Source organism: Tympanuchus pallidicinctus, unplaced genomic scaffold, assembly GCF_026119805.1.
Source record: "Tympanuchus pallidicinctus isolate F22 unplaced genomic scaffold, pur_lepc_1.0 scaffold31, whole genome shotgun sequence".
Taxonomy (NCBI): Eukaryota; Metazoa; Chordata; class Aves; order Galliformes; family Phasianidae; genus Tympanuchus; species Tympanuchus pallidicinctus.
In genome coordinates, this window is record NW_026294749.1 from 10331320 (window position 1) to 10349219 (window position 17900).

The 17900-nt window shown below is 38.5% G+C and overlaps 1 protein-coding gene across 2 annotated transcripts in view; it reads left to right on the plus strand.

Moving 5' to 3' along the window:
• Positions 1–17900, plus strand: part of CDKAL1 (CDK5 regulatory subunit associated protein 1 like 1) — a 364386-nt gene that overhangs the window by 136575 nt on the left and 209911 nt on the right. For both annotated transcript variants that reach the window (XM_052697955.1, XM_052697956.1), the window contains exon 8: positions 1251–1371. In XM_052697955.1, the coding sequence (XP_052553915.1) occupies positions 1251–1371 (121 nt within the window). The remainder of the gene's footprint in view (positions 1–1250; positions 1372–17900) is intronic.

Genomic DNA, 17900 nt, shown 5'->3' on the forward strand with positions numbered 1-17900 from the left:
GCCCACCATTATGGCCTATGCCTGGGTTTTATGAAATAAATGATTTTTTCACTGGAGATATTTTGTTCTGGGTCTTGCAATAATATATGCTCAGTTTATTTTATTCTTCGTTGCTGGATTTTGCTTTCAGTATTTTAGTGAAGCTTGTCACTTGTACTGCTGAATTGTATCAAAGGTTGTGTAACTGATGTTCTGTTTCAGGCAGCTATGATAGCTTTAGTATTTTACTGTCTGGATAATACTAGTTTCAAGAGAGTATCGGAGGCAGTTTCTGACCTGCAGTCTCCTTGGTGTTGAAGGTACACACCCTTGTGATTATCTCTGTTACATCTAGGGAAGTAAGAGTAGGATCCTTTTCCATCTGCTTCAGTTCATCACTTGCAGCCTCTTCCCCTTAAATAGGGGCACTAATGCAGTGTGTCTCTTATCTAGCAGAGTCTTAACACAGCTGCTCTGCATCTGTCTGCACAGTCACCTGGCTGCAGAACCCTCTACACGTCCTGTGGGAAACAAAATTTATAGGAAAAGAGCAGGGTGCTTAGGGCAGAAAAAGAACAGAGATGTTAATGGCAATATGGTCTCTGGATAGCAAAGAAGTTGCAAATTAAAATCTCAGGTATGTGTGAAATAGAGTAAAACAATGATTGCCTTCTTACAGTGTTCTCTGCCCAAAGATCAGTGTTGGTTATAGCAGTCTGACTGGCAGAGCTGGAGTGGGAAAGCCAATGCTGACCATAAATGCCACTTGTCAGTTTAGCCTTTGATACGTTTTCAGGATGCACTCCACAGTACTTTCCTCAAGGCTTATGTAGTCAGGCAACTTAAACTCAGTTAAGTTGGTTCTCTACATAAGAAGCTTTAAAGATGTTTAGGAGTAGTTTATTACCTACTATTTTCAGCTTGTGTAAAGCTGGGGGGAAATACATTCTGCCACAGTCATCATATAAATATCACTATATTTGATAGTATGTTGATATTTGCCTGAGAATCTGAATATTTAACTGCTTAGATCATTTTAATTGAATGAAACAAATGTATGAAATGGTAATTGGATGAAATAACTTCTTCCATTTTAACATGATTTATTTTACCTGTCAGTATTTCTTTTTAAATTCTCCAGCTGATGGAAAGAAAGTGTTACATCTCATTCTCATTTTCAGTCTTTGAAGTATAAATACTGCTTGTGATGAAGAGCAAATCAAAACAAATACGTGCTTTGTACTGACTGCATTTTTATGCTTTGTTTGAAGGTCATTCTGTGAGACTGCTTGGTCAGAAAAAGAACAATGGAAAACGTTTGGGGGGAGCACGACTGGATTTGCCAAAGATCAGGAAGAATCCACTTATAGAAATCATTTCCATCAACACAGGGTAAGAATCTTCCAAACATGAAGTATTCAGTTCTTCTGAGGAATTGCCTAGTGTATGACTTGTGAGTTAAAAAGGAAAGGAAGAATGATCACTTCTAAATTGTAAATGATTTTAAATGTCCTTAAATGTGTACATTTCTGGAAAATAAACCCCTGCTTAATGAGGTGCAAGTCTTCTGCTGCTCCAGGTCTGCAGACAATTGTTTAATCCTCTTTCTTCATCTAAGCGTTTCTCAGAAGTAAAATTCCAAAGAAAACTGAAGAAGGAAAAATACTATGAGATTTTCTCCTCAGCTCTTCTGGCTTGGAAGACAGTTCTGGAATATCATTTGTAATTGATTAAGCTCTGTAAACACCTGATTGTCAGCTCAGCTATATAAATGGCTAAATTAGACGTACTTGTTTCTAGCTCCTCTGATACGCTTCTAAGAGTTTTCATGCTCATATTTCAACCTTTGCTTTGCTAAAAAAAAAAAAAAAAAAAGATAGTCTCTACCTATCAAGTAACTCTAGATGTCTGTTTTTCTATACATTTATGAGTGTTTTAATGCTTTGAGGAATTCCATCTGCAATCTCTCTTCCCTTGGTGCTTTTCTGTTCTCCACTCAGTTATCTACCACTTGGTCAGTTTCCTGAAAACACAAAGAAAAGTCCTCCATACAAATCTCCTCTGATTTTTCTCATCATCTTCAGCTTACATAGTAATTTCCCAGGTGATGAATATAAAATGTGTTATTCCAGGCATCCTAGGTCAGTGAGAGCTTATAGCCTAGAGGACGAAAAGCATGAAAATATTAAACTGTTTTCACTTCAGTGTAGCACTTTCATAAACACTTCACGAGGCAGTTAAGCCACTATCCTCTTTCTCTTGCTTCCTTTTCTTTAAACAGTAATTCCTTCATAATTTGATGTAAAACCTAGTGTTCTATTTAGAGCAGAATATCAGTTTAAGACTGAAGTGTGGTTACTTTTTTCTTCCTCTGACCATAACTATAGAGAACTTTTTTTTCCCACGTTGAATTGTGATACTTTCAAACTGCAGGCTCTTGCGTGGATCATTTTTGATGTCTGCGTACAAGATTGTCTGCTGCAGTTATTTTACGTGTTCAGAATTTTTCTTTCCATATGGTCTTTCCATATTATCTTTCAATGATTAAAAGCAAAATATTCTTCTACATTTGATTATGCCTATGCTTCAGGTGTTACAATTTTTCTTTTCCGTTGATATTCATAACTAATAAAAGGCTTCTAATTGTAAATGTTGCCAAGAGTGCAAACTGGTTTATGTGTGGTCTTGTTTACGTGTCATTTCATGTCTAATAGCACACTGAAATGGTACTGGCAGTGATAATTTGATCAGGTTACAGCTTAGCCTAATTGTGGAAATGAAACAGGCTACTGCAGATTGTGTACATTTACCATTAGGCAGCTGATTAGTAGCAGCCTTTCTTTTTCACAGGGCTTTCTTTAAAAAAAAAAAGTTTTCCTTTTTATTTTTTATTTTTTTGTTTTAAAACAAGACTGTTTCCAAACTGATCAAGCTGAAGACGAGTGACACCTCCCTAAGATATTACCTTGGGCGAACTTTTTCCTTAGCACATGAGTTCACAGACCCTTATTGCTGCACTAGTAATTAGTGCTCTTCTCGTGCCAATACAATACGTATTTTATATTGCAGAGTAACCTAAATAATAGTACAAGTCACAAGGGTACATGTATTTAATGATGAATTAGGCCCAGTACAGACAAGAGCGTTTCCAAAATCTCAAACTTGAAAGTCGGTTCTACGAGGCATCTGAATTAACTGATGTCCCATTCAGTACTATGTGCTCAGGGAATCTTGTCTCCTGTGAAATACAGGTTACTGCTTTCTTTCCCATTCTCCCCCTTCTCAGCCTCTCCGCCTGTGTGCTGCAGGTGACTTTTTAGTTAGTGCTGGGATTTTGAAAATTAAACTGTAGCTTAATGAAGACAACAAGACAGAGTATGTATTACTGATGGTGATTTGACTGCGCTGCTTCTATCTGCTTTGTCTTGGTAACTGCCTGTGGCAGTTCTTAGTGTTGCTACCACATTGGACCTGTGCTGTTTTAAAAAAGCAGTTCAGTACTTCTCAATCGTTAATTTCTTTTTCTATATAATGAGCAGTTAATAAAAGTCCATGATTCTAGCAGAGAGTGGATAGTTATATTAATATCTAGCAAGTTCTGCAGTAATAGGTATGAATTACTATCATAATAGGTATGAATCTAGAACATTTGTTCATGCTTCTCCGAATCTGCTTTGAATAAAAGATACAGTTCCATCTGTTTCAGTGTTGTTCATGGCATAAGCATGTATTTTGCAAATCGTTTGCAGGTAGTAGAAATAGGATGCCGTGTTAAATGCTATATGGAGAGAAGGGATGAAGTTGTTCAGTCACCCTAATGTGAGTTTTCCATCTACCAGATTGAAGTGAGAAAGCAGCGTGTTCTGGAATCAGTTTTGCATTACAGCTTCATTTCAGTCTAGGGAAAAAAATCTTGGTTCCTCCTTTTAATCTAATCTTCATTAGTGCCGGTCTCATAATCTATCTCTAGCTACTCAGAGAACTTTCTTGGGATGCAAAGTCTTCCACCTTTTCATTATGTAGTTCTCTATCCTGAATTCTCTACTCTGCAGTTTTAACTATCGCTTACTGATGTAACTTGTTGCTGCTGTGACCCTAGCTCCCTTCTACCTGAGCTGCTACAACCCACGTGCTCTCCGAATATAGTTCCATTTGTGCTTATTGGATGCTTTAGGAAGCATAGAAGGAGAGCAGTGTGAGTTGTATGAGCTGAATGTGAGCCTACACTAGAATTTGCTGTTGGATGGTTTGCAGTGCATTTGCTGAAGTGCTTTCTGTGCCCTGAAGTGGTTGTTCAGAACATTTCTAAGCTGATGATGAATCCAAATTTAGCAAAAGAATTAAAAAAAAAAAAAAAAAAAGTCTACTTACAGCGCTTGGTTTGTTTTATAAATCAAGTGATCAAAAACTGAAAAGTTACTGTCTTTAATCCTGACATTGAGGCAAAAATACTTCACCGGTTATGAATTATGAAAGGTTAAATTGTACTCCATCATTTTCTGTCATAAGCAGTTTTTCAGTTTTATGGTGAGTTGGGGAATACGAGGATTTAATTTTCTCCATGAGTTGCTTTTTAATTCTATATGAAGTCACATTCTGTCTACATACTGCATTTCAGCATTTGCTTAGCGTCGAGTCATAAAATACAGCAGAATTACATAGACATGAAAGTGCAGGTAATCCGGTCGTGGTTTTTTTTTTGTTTTTGATTCTGCAAAAACTTTTCTCATGTTATAGAAGTTTGCGATGCTGGATGCCTTTCTGCCTACTTTTGATGGTCAATATCTTGGTATCTGTGAGGTGTTAGATGACAGTTGTAAAATAATGCTGATAAGAGATCTGGTATGGATAGATTTGTTTTGCTTTGAGTCATTTTTGTGTCGGCATGTTTCAGGCTGCTTTCAGTTTTATAAGCATTTCCTATTTTTTCTCTTCAGTTACTGCTACTAGTTGAGAACTACTGGACAAGAACTATCAGTGGCTTTCCTCATAAAGCAGTACATAAGGAGGCAGTGACATCAGCCAGATACGTAAGGGGGTTACAAATAGAAAGATCAGGAAGTGAAGTGTGTCTTCTTTTGCCTCCTCCAATGCAGGAGTAATTATTGTACTGTAGTCATCGGATGCCTGTACGCTGGCAGGTGTGCAGTGGCATAAATCCTGTTAAAACAGTATTTATTCCCTTGCCAGCACAGATTGCCTGGTGAGAGAAATTGAGGTTCTTGGGATCACTTAGAAGCATCTAGTTATTTGTCTTAGCGTTAGGTGCTCATCGTGCTCAGATGCAGGATCAGATCCACAGGGGCATCCAGCACAGGATCAGTCTGTGTTTCAGCATAGAGCTGGGAGACTGCTCTATTGAATATAACTTTCTTCAAAGCTCAGACTCCTTTTTTTTTTTGGCAGCCTGTAGTAAGTGGCACTGCTGAGGATTATTATTCTTTGTGTTGGTTCCTTAAGGCTTGTTGTTGTTCGATGGTATCGCTGGGATCATGAGCAGCTGCCCCACAGTGGCTTGGAGTGCTGATCCCACAGCATTTTACTGCAGCAGTGCCAGGTGTCTCTTTTCCAAAAATCACGTGTTCTCTCCAGTTAAATGCTCTTTTTGTATGAGTTGTGTACCATCGAGTAACTGCAGATACTCACTAGTATGTGGCATGATGGAGCCCCCCTGTAAGGCAGAGTACGTGGCTGTCAATCAGATCCACGTGGGTTATAGAAGAGCTGGTAGCTCTGCAGATTGACTAAATATTTGCCATACTCCAGCTTGGCTTGAAGGGTTGTCATCTCTTACTTAAAACGTGATTTTGACCAAATAGTTTACGGACCAACTAGTGTGCACAAGATTTTTTTCTAATTAGGGTAATAACAAATTATTATTTGGTTATGGCCTTAAAAAGAATCCCTAGCTATGACTGTTGGATTCTTGATTTCTTGCAGTGGCCTATGTTGCCCTTTCAGATTTTTGGCTAACTGAACTGAACCAGATTTGTGGCATTCAGCAAACATTTTCTATGCTGGCATGTCCACTATTGGACAGTATGAATACACTACACAGTTTGACTCCATTATAGATGAGTTCTCTGCAGACCCTAACTTGAAACCACAATATCTGTTTCCTGAGCAAAATATCTGCTCAGGAATAGTTATTGTGGCTTAAGTAAGTCTCAGAGCTTGTGCAGCCTTTGCCATCCTGCACTGAGGTTAGTGGGATATTTCAGTACTAATCTGAAACTTGGTTCAGTAGAACCACCCCTATTTCTTTGGCTTTCTGTGTTTACTGATAGGAACTCAATTCTCTTCCTCAATACAATAGCATCTGTAGATAAAAATACAAAGAGGCATGGAAAACTAAATCTTTCTAGTATGTGAGAAATTGAATTGCCCACTGTTTGACAGTGATAGACTCATTTTTTTGGTGACTGCTTAAATATTTTTGTCTATCCAACTATCCCACAATGTTTTCAACATTTCCATCTTCTCCTAAAATGTTGTCATTCCCATTCTGAATGAGGAGTGAGTCTGTATTACAGATCACTTTGTGTTTTGTAAAATGACTGACTGAATGCTTGCAGGATTATTTGTCTTCAATTTAATTCAATTATTCATGAGTAACATACAGATTTTCTATATTTATTTTCTATATCTATACATTAAGTTTAACTTTTCAAGATGCGTATGCAAGTGACATATTATCATACCACATACTGTATTTATTTTTACTTTGATGTAAACACTTCAAGCAAACTCCCCAGAAAATACTGATACAATTACTTTGGCTCTGTCTTATCTTAATACTTACAAGGATGCTTTTCATAGCTATTGAGCTATACACCAATGACTTGACAGAGTCTGTCATGTTGGTTCCCCTCAGAAAATGTAGGAAGTGAGGATCTGGAAAAGGTAAAGCATAGACTTGTGAAAAAAAGACTTCTCAATTAGAGCTTTTTTGTTAATGTTTTAATCAATATTTGCATGTTGTAGTTAGATTCCAGGTATGCTACATACTAAGCATGGATTTCAACCATGCACGTGCTGTGGATCAATCTGTTTTACTCTGGAACAGTTCACAAAACAATGTTTGTGATGAAGAAGATGCACACAATTGTGCCATCTGTCAGTATGGGAAGGAATTTTAATGTTAGTTATAGCATCTGAAATAAAGTATTCCAAACCTTGCAGAAACCACACTGCTGCAACAGAAGGGAAAGAGTTGTTTACAACAGAAAATTTTAACAGTTTAATTTTTTTGCCTAAGGTCTCTTTCCACTGCAACTTACTGTAACTGGCATCAGTTCTCATTATTTCCTAATGAGGTACTTAAATAGAGTATTGATTACAGTCTCTGAAAGATTTTTTCTTTTTCACTGATTATCAATATCATAGAATTATAATGTTTCAGATTGAAAGGATGAGATATAAAATGCCAACATGCTTCAACATCTGTAGATGCTGCCTGCTATCAATTTCACTGAGAACACTAAAAAAATGTTTTGTCTATCAGAAAAAGATGGTATCAGTGTGGATTACATTCTCAACTTTCCAGCTGTCATACTTGTATCATTTCAGCATCTCAAAGTGAGTTACTTTCTGCTCTTTGTGCATCTTTCTTGTTCTGTGTCCCCATTGCTGAGGACGTGCCTCCTCATCTGTGCTTTCTGATTGAGAGTAAATGAAAAGTAGCTTTTTTTCTTGTTAGTTTGCTTGAGCTGATAATGTAAAAGCACAGTTTAAGAAAATGGAAAAGAAATCAGTTGGATTAGGGCCAGGAAATAATTGTTTCCTCCCCTCCTGGTTTTCAGCTTGACTTCTGTCTTCTCCCAGACATCAAAGGTAGTCGTGGCTGGTTGTGTAGGGTAGGCTTGGGTGTTTCCTTCAGCATGGAGAAACAACAACTTCCAGTGGCTATTAATGGATATTGTTCATATGCTCAAATGAATAACTGAGGAGTTACTCCTTTGGTTGTATAGGTGATATTAAGTACTGTTTGAATTGATCTAGGACTAGCCTTTCTCTTTTTTTTTTTTTAGTGAATAATGTCTCTTCTTGCAAGGAATGTTCAGCCAGTCCTTCATTAAGTCTATCAACATGTGACACTGAAGAATTATTCCAGTAAGTTGTTGTTTCTTTGGCATAGCACTACTGAAGATTCTTATGCAGTGAAGTAGTAAGTTCATGCACGTTGGTAAAGTGAAGTTCTTCCTCATTGGCAGAAAACAACACACTTTCTATATGCACACAGATTTCTAACCTTAAATTCTTGCTGTGCAGTGTTCTGTGCTCATGTTATTCCTTGAGCTTTCAGTTCTTGAGAAATGAGAAATCTCCTTTACCAACACACAAATTCTAGAACTCGTTTTTCTGCTTCATGAAAACTCTCAATTGATTTATAAGAAAACAATTTTCATTGTTTCTGTTCTTAAAAATTCATCTCTTATGTTATCTCCTCCCAGCCTCAGAAATCTGAACTTTTGCTGGATACAGTACCTTTATGAGCTTAAAACGGGCACCAAACTTTTTCCTTACACCTTTTGGTAGACTTTGTTTTGCTCTTGTGCGTCTCATCTTCACCCTATCTGCTATTTCACAGCACATTAGAAAATTCAGGAAGACTCGTAAATTTGCCCAAAATAAGTAAGGAATTCTCGAAACTACATTGCTCCACACATGTTGCAAGTCGCTGAGGAAAACAGCAGTAATCACATGCTCTAACTGCATCATCGTCCTGAAACATTGGGCAGCTTCAGGCATATTTCTGCTCCTCTGTCACTAGGTGGCTTCCCACACTGCACAGTCGCGTTTCTTCTTCACCCAGAGGGAAGATCACCAGAGATTAATTCAATCTCCAATCCATAAGTTAAACTGTGAGGGGAGAGGATGTGTGCAGGGAAATAAGCTTGATCTCCTTTTGTGTAGATATGATGTATAGTTTCCTGCTGTTTCAGATGATTCTTTTCGATACTGCACTCCTGATTATCTTGAACAATGATCTAGAAAGTGAGCCAGCTTTAGCATACAGGAATCTGATTGCAGGTTAGCACAGATGATTGCAAAGGGACTTCCTGCCCGTCTTTTGGCGGGTGCTTACAAACAGAAGTATTTTTGGATCACACAATGAGACTGGGGTCTGCTTGAATGAGAAAAGATGGTTTTGAAGTTATTTGCAGTTTCGTATAGCCTTAGATCTGACACTGGTATTCTTTCTGAGGTTGGAAATGAATTCCTCCTTGTTGAGAAATGAGTTCGTTTGCATCCTTTCTCTCAGTGCCCACATACGTATTTGCTAGGAGAAATCTGACCAGAATCCTGAGAAACATTTTATTCTTTTCTCAGATTACTGTAAATATTGTAAAATAGCCCTATGTTATCATAATTAACATTGTGTTATCGTTAGTCTTAGCTTTTCACATAGGAAAATCAAAACCAGGAAAACAAAGCAAACACTCAAGAAGAAATTGTTTAGAAAAAATACTGTGCTTTTGAGTGCTAGTTTAAGAAATGCCTATTCTGTATTTTAGTAGCCTATTTTAAAGCATTGTGCAATAAGGAGTTTAAATTTCAGTGCCTACATCTTTAACGCTCATCAGCAGAATCTGGTAACTTTGCGTTGCTGAATGCTAATGATCTCTTTTGTTAATATTATCAGGACTGTTAAATGTGAGCAAAAAAATTGAACGTGTGTCAAAGGGTCTGACTGAAGTGCTTTCTGTACCCTCGTAAGTCAAGGTGGAATTTTTGGAGAACTGATAGGGAAATGCCCTAAGGGATGTGTAGAAAGAGGAAGCAGAACTTGGTACTGGAAATATCTCGTGCTTTGGTTAGATCTTAAGCTTAAGATCTTAATTCAGAGATAATTTTAATTGAAAGGTTTTCCCTGAAGAAAATGGGTAGGCAGGCTCCAAAAAGGATGTAGCATTATTTACAAAATGCCAAAGTACATGAAGGCCTTGAGGTATCCTTACTGACCTGTGTGAATTCTTAAGAATTTGAAAAACAGGGAGGATAAAGACATTTTATCCATGAACATCAGTATGTGACATATTTGCCAAATCGCTGAAGCAAATAGACTGTAAGAGGGTAGGTTGATATCTTCCTTGATACTGAAAATTGAAGAAAAAAAAAAGTTCTATAGCTAATGCTATTGAGAAGTGTCACCATTTGCATATTTTTATGTATTATTATTCTGAATTACCATTCTTGAAAGACAATATATTTTTAAAAAATTCAGATATAAATTTTAATTATAAAGGCAGGTTGTACTGAATTTGCATTTCAAATAGCCTGGTACAGTGAAAAACAGAGCAGATTTCTGGGTTCTTTCTTCTTTTGCTTTTACTCTAAGATACATTTGAAAATAGATGATATATCAAGAGCAGATATATTTAAAAAAGGCACTCTAAGGGCTCCCTGCCCCTCAAATGTGGAGGTGTGGAATTTAGGCAATAAAACAGTAATATTTTTTTTTTACTAGTTACTTTAACCTCTGTCTTAGACTACATCTGTTTTACTAAATATCTGCCTGCAAGTGACATTCAACTTCCCTGTTTCTCCCTTTAAGTCCCTTTAAACTTAATGTGTTACTCTGCAAGTTGATGCTTTAGAATTGAGGATACTCAAAATACTCAAAAACTCTGCTGAGTTGTGTCTGCATTCTTATACTGAACAGCACCATGCAGTAGTTCAGCCAAATGAGTAAAGAACTACTGGTTGGACTGAAACAAAACGTTGTTGCTTCCTTCAACAGTTATATGCCAATTGTCAGATATCATGGAGAGCCATATCTGTCTATCAGTTTTTATGTAGTGCATGTCCAACCTGTGAATTTTGTCATTATTGCTCTTTATGTTCTAGTAATGTATGTGTATACATAAAAGACATTTATGCATTAACTTTATATTATAAAAATATGTAACTATACTACGTATTCTATGCGAGGTCCAAGGCAATTCCTCTTGACTTAGGGCAAGCCAAAGCGTTGGACACCCATTTTAGGGAATGGTTTCTTCTCAAGGAAGATCTGAGAAATGTCTGACAATTCACTTGTGCATAAGGGTTGACGGTCACAGTTAGAATTCCCAAGTGAACTGGATGTCATAATCCTTGTTTTTCTTTAGTTCAGGAACCATGTCTAGGCAATCAAGATTAGGTATTTCTCAGTATGGCTTGTAGCTTGACAACAGTCTACAGTGAGCATGAAAGTAAAAGCTGCTTGTGTCAGTATCACAGGTACAGTCCCTGAAGTTTTTTAAGTCTGATAAAGAACTCCTAACTTGTCATTACACAAAACATGTTTGCAAATGTGAAGGTGTATATGAATTGGGCCTGAAGATGTCAGCTCCCACAGAGCACTGTGTCAAGGAGGTGGGTCCTTAGGCCTCTCTTCAGTCTGTTTCCTTCTTCAGGTACTCATACTGTCCTCCTGGGCTGCATCAGGCTGAGCAGGTTGAGGAAGGTGACCCTTCCCATCTGAACACCGGGCAGCACTTCTGCGTTGCGTGGATGCCAAAGCACTGGCACAGGTTATGCAGACTTGCTGTGGGGTCTCCTCCTTGGAGATCTTCACAAGCAGCCTGCATGCAGCCCTGAGCAGCCTGCTTGGGTCGTCCCTGCTCTGAGCGGGGGGCTGGACCACATGAGCTCCAGAGGTCCCTTTCAATTCCAGCCATTCTTTGTATCTGGGATATTTCAATAGAAGCACATAGTCATGGAGAAGCCTGATTGCTTAATAGTGGTAGAGACCTCCACTCAGAGGTAGTTGTTGTGGTTTGACACTTCAAAAAGAAGCACCCTAAGCTATGGATTCCCCATTCCATGCAGAATGCCTCCCCATTTCCCGACTTGAAAGCATTTCCTGTGCAATCTTGTATGCCTATTCAGTCTCCGGAAAGAGGAACTCTATTTCCAAATTCCTTGCCTGCTGGGCAGAGCGAATTATTCCCACTGGAAACATCCACCCCAAGCTTCTGTCTCTGTAACTTACCGTGCTGAATTTCATCAGCCTGAATTACAAGAAGAATTCAATGCTTTTTTTCATTTCTTCTTTCTGAATTCATGCTGTAAAACATATGTTTTCTATTTTTCCCGAAGTAGCCCTGCAGAATTTTGTTTTCAGAGTTTATTTTCAAGATGTCAGATGTGGAGTGGAGTTTAAGCTTATTATTATTATTTGTAGGAATTTTGTTGATATGTGTGTGGATTTTCTGAAAAAGAGCTTGTTAAGCAAAGGTCATGCACAAAATTGTCACTCGTCACATGCTTATCTAACTTATTTTTAAACTAATACACAAGTGTCTAAGTATCACATGGTCTTTTTTGCATTGCAGGCTGGTGCCAGCTCTGGTATCTTTTGTGTTTTTGAGAGAAATGTCTGGTTGTTGTTTTTTTCCCTTCAGTGAGTATGCTGTTAGTCATGTATGTCATGTCATATTGCTTAGTTTCTGAAATACAGTCTTTTTTTTTTTTCCTTTCAGAAGGTCAGTTGTGTCTGTGCAGTTTAAGTTGGTACCACACTGAACATTGCAGCTGAGGAAATGTTTACTGTAGGGTTTGTTTAGTCATCCACAGCACTGCGTTCCAGCAGTTTGTTTTATAACATTTGTTGAAGAGTTTGAGGAAGGAGTCCCTTTACTGCCAGTATAGAGTTGTTCTGCAAATTAGATTTTTTTTGATAGAATCAAAGGATGGCCTGGCTTGAAAAGGACCACAGTGATCATTTAGTTTGAAAGCCCCTGCTATGTGCAGGGTCGCCAACCACCAGACCAGGCTGCCCAGAGCCACTTCCAGAATGTGCTTTTCCTTTTCAAAGCTATGGACTGTATGTGCCATTTAGAAAAATAAAATAGGTGGTATAATGACTCAACAGAACTGCTGAAAAACATGCTAAAACGTTTTCTTGTAGGAGTAATTCTTTATGAAAACGCACTAACTTCTGTGGTTAATTTCACCATTTAAATGAGGAACAGTCTAAAAAATTATAAGTGATAGAGGGGAAATGTTGTTACAGATCAAAGTAAGTTTTTTGCATCTTTAGGAAAGTTTAGCTGAATAGTTCAGCACATTGAATAAATTAACTTTCAGTTCTGTAATTAAAAAGTAATGCAGTGACACTGTAAACATTTGAATAACCTTTGAGTTCAGACTAAAAGGTCAGTGCATGTCTCCACTAGGCTTAGCCATTTTGCTTCAGTCAAAGGCATAAACTAATCCTACACTTAGTAGTTTGTATCCCCAGTTTGTAGGGGTATGCTGAGTTTGCAGGGGAATCTTACTGTTTCTGTAGCTGATCTTCAGATGTGTTTCTTGGACCTGTCTAAATCTTAATCTAGCAGTTTTGTGGAAACAGGCCACGTAGTCCAAGTAAGTTAGAAGTATCTGTGTGTACAGGTACCAACACTACCCAGCACTTGTACTATTTAGTGCAGTGCTGTTTAATTCTCTACTACATAGGTTCCCTTTTCCTGCAGATATTCCCCTCGTGCGCCACTTACTCATCTCTTTCATCCCCAACGAAAGCCTAACTAGTGCAAATTGCATTTTCCAGATTCTTAATAACCAGCTATTCGTCTGCATTTCAGACAGCTGCAGAACTTATCACAAGAACTACAGTGGGAATTTTAATCATTAAGTATAAGCTAAGCCCTCCGTTTATATTGTCAGTTCATTCTACCCTATGTACTTTATGGCAGTTGTTTCTTTGAGTGGAAATGAAACGAGGACGTGCAGGTTGTAGACAGATTATGGGAATGAAGCCATAACATTCAACTGATAACTTAATAAAAGAATAGAAAGCCTGTGAGATACTGTAAATATTGAAAAATAGGTAGAGATGTGAAGTGATGGAACTTGTTGTATGTTTTTTCAGATTCTGTATTTTTTGATGCCAGAAAGAGCTGTCGGAAGGATTGTGCATTTTTATGGTTTCCTCATTCTTCTTTCACAGTGTTTCCTCTTTGGAATATGACGGCTGTGTGTTAAAGTTCATCTTCTTTCCCTCATTCTCTAAGTACAGTTAGTTTAAACGTGTTTTTTTTAATGTGAATTGCATTTAATATCAAAAATACTATCGATTTGAAGGCAGAGGGAAGGGCAGCAGGATGGCTGTGTAAGGAGCGCATGAGTGTAGAATTAATGCAGGTTTAAGTAAGTGCCTCTTAACCAGGATTTTTTTAGGACTCGTAGCTGTGAACGTTTGTTTGAACATACATGGTTTAAAAAAATGTTCCAGAAATCATCTGAGGCTGGAAAAAGACCCTCAACCTGCCAACTGAATTTCTCTTTGTACAAAAATTAGGGTATGCTTGTTGGGAAAAATAGTGAGTAGGCCACAGCTCTCTGGTAGATTATGTGAAAGCAGTACTGAATCTTAATAACTGATGTAGGTTTGTATATTTGCTCTATTATTTCATGTGAGAAATATATCTTCCTGAAAGACTAAGACTTGCTCTGTGTGACAACTAGTAAAATAACCATGTAGACATTTTCACTGTAAATTGGCTTTGTTTCTTTAGCTACCCTTCAGACTTCCAAGAGCTTTTTTTGAAGGGAAATTGTGAAGTACCCTGAACAGCCAGTAAATACAGTGGGTTGGTTTTTTTTGTTAGCATATATCAGTAGGTTTGTGTTCCAAAGGGAACAATTCTCTTCTGAAAAGCAAAGACAGACCTATCTCCACTGAGATACTAAAAACAGTCAGTATCTGTAGTCTGTGTAAAGACACAACGAGATGCTCAGCATGCTGCCATGTGCTCTCATTGAGAGGCTTTACTGTTTATGTAGTGTGTTCAGAGTTCTTTTTTTCCCCCCATCAATGTTTTTTACACTTGTGATGCAGGTGTGTTTGCAGAACAGAATCTAGGATTCTTAAGTCAATTTGAGTTAAGTGCATTCATAAGTTTAAGTGGGGCCAGGTACCACAAAACTGACAGACTTTGCTTTTTTTTTTTTGGTAAGGCTTGTTTACAATTTGGTTTGTGTAGAACATTTCAGAGGAATATGGAGTAGTACAAATACACTTCTTTGGGGGCACTTAGTTATGGGCTTTGCACAGTTGCTATTTCTGTGACTGTTAAATGTAGAGGCATTTTGATAATGTAGCACACAGGTGAATGATGGCATGAAACAAAACATGATTTATACAACAGTCAGTAACTGCACGGACCTGTAAGAATGCCTGTGTGCACGCTTCCTCTGTACCCAATTTATGGATGCAGTGCCCCTTCCTTCTGTTCCTTATTCCTGTGGAGGAATACAATGAAAGCTGAAGATTAATTTGTGCAGAATCTGTACTTTCTGTTGTTCCTTCTACATTCAAGGATTTCTCATCTTTTTTTCCTGTGGACTCTTAGCTGACCACAGCTTCATCAGTGTGCTTGGGAATACTTTGCTCGTGACTGGTGGCTCTCTGCTCCAATAGACATGTCAGATGAGGTCCATACCTGTTTCTCTATTACTGCTAGACCTGGAAATGCTATGGTGTACTTGAAGCACGTATCTTGTTAGTATCACATTCTTACTGTACATGATACCAAACAAAACCATAATTATTAACTGTGTAGACTCTATTCGTGGTATCTTTCATTTAATGCTTTTCTCTAGTTTTCCTTGTGCAGGCCAGTCCTTTCTGCATTTGTTTCTCATTTTGTGGCTGTTGTTACCCCCCTAACTGAATTGTGGCTTCCTGTAGTACTGGAAGCATATCGTGCTCCCCTGTGCATCTCACACATGTACACACTCTGTATGCACTTATTCTTGTTGACGCAGTGTTGGAGCACAGCCAGTCTCTGGACATCAGAAGAAGGATAGTGCCAGTGTTGGGATCCAGCATCTTAGTGATGAGATCAGCAGTAGTGTAACCTGTCTCAGTACTTTTAAAGTACTTTTCCGTCTATTTAGTTGCAGTTTCCTGTGTACAGCTTAGGCCCATTGCTTCTCAACCTCTGCCCTGAACTCCAAAACCAGCCTGGCTCTCTTTTTTTATACACTCCCTTTAGCTCTTTGTAGACTACAGTAAGACTTCATCTTTGTAACATTGAATAAACCTGGTTTTCATAGCCTGTCCTCATGTGTCCATGCATGCAAATCTCCCAAATCATCTTGACTATACTGTGTGCTTGCTTGCTCCCCTCTGTCAGTCTGCCTTGCTCCAGAACACAACATTACAACTCACAGGTGCCAAGCAAAGGGCACTAACCACTTCAACCTCTTGATTTAGTTCTCATGTGTATAGTCCAGTCACACAGAGCAATATATATGCCTTACTTCACTGTAAGAGCACATGGCTGTCTCACACTGAGTTTGTTGCCCACGTGGACCACAAATTCCTTATTCCCATACCTGTTTCCTAGCAGTCAGCCTCCTTCCTCATCTGCATTTTTGCGTAGATGTGGGGCTTTTTGTTTGTGGTTGTTGAACTTCACAAGGTTCCTGTTAGCCCGTTTCTCAGGCTGTTAGACTTTGTACAGCTGACCACAGCCCGTGGAGCCCGGCAGCTTGGCCAATTTTTCCATTCATCTCTTCAGTCCTTATCACAGCAGTTTGGCTTTAAGAGCTCATGTGAGATTGAAGACCTGCACGAAATGAAAGTACATGACACCTCCTGCCTCCCCTTGGCACAGTGGGCCACTTCCTTGTATAAGGCTGGGTCACGGTTACCAGTTCTGCCATGCAAGGAGAATGTCATTTTGACCCTCTCTAATAAAGGCAAACAGATGCGACATCATCAGCACCTTTTATTTGTGAGAGCACTGCTGCAGCACTGCAGAGCTCACTGAGCAAAGCAGTAAGGTCTGTTACTAGATTGGCTTTGTTAAGCAGCCTGTAACTTCCATTTCAAAGGCTGTCAGTGCAAAACTCCTGTCATCCTAAAGACTGGGTCTTTTTAAGAGCACTTCTAAGGTCGAAAAGTGGTTTCAAGTCAACTATTGCAAAGACAAAGTTCTTGTAACCAGTTGTTGCTGTGAATATTGGGAAGAACGCTTCCAATCATCTGGGTGTTGACTAAGGCCTGTAAACAACTGAATTACTGAGCTCATTTGTATTTTGGCTGTCCACTCTTTTTTTTTTTTTTTTTTTTTTTTTTTTTTTTTTAAAGTTAAATGTTGCTTTTGATGACTGGAGCTGCTTGTGTATTTTGCAGCCTGTAATGTTTTGAAGGCTGTTTAGATCCTGGTTTCACAAGGGGCTCCATGGCCAGTTTGAATGCTCTGATTTGAGCACCGATGGCTTTGTGATATTTCTGATTTGCTTTTAAATGACTGACAATTCTGTTTGATTTGCAATGGAGGTTACAAAAAGAAGAGGAATCAAGAGATTGCAGTGTGAGCCTAAACAGATTAAAATTAGGTATCTTTGTGCTCTTAAACAAGATGAAATTAGGCTCACAAGTTAAGGTTTCTGTCAGGGCTGGCAGCAGTTGTACTGGAAAAGTTTCAGACTCACCACAGGCTTGTGTGGTTAAAGAGGAAATCAAAGCAGACAAACACAAGCCAAGTAGCTTGGAGGAAAGTCAGACTGTTCCAGTCACTGGGACATGAGAATGGCACAGGAGAGTTGCAGGTATTGTGATCACTGAATGCTAGACAACAGGAGAAAGTTAGGAAGAAAATAGAAGGAGAAAAGGGTGGTAGGTTGTTTGCTTTTTAAATTAACAGGCTGAGGAGTCCTTGGATAGGGAGAATTTTAGAGAAGCAAAGCAGATGGAGAAGTTGAGGATGAGTTCAGTAAACGAAGGTTACTTTGTCCTGTTTTTCTGCTCTATCCGTATGCTTTTGCTGGTACTTTCACAGTAAAATGCTTTTTAATGTATTTCAAACATTAACTCTATAAAATGGTGAAAAGAAAATAATTTATAAATGCTAGGTTCACAAAATTACAATATTGCAGGGGTTGGAAGGGACCTCTGGGGGTCATCTAGTCCAACCCCA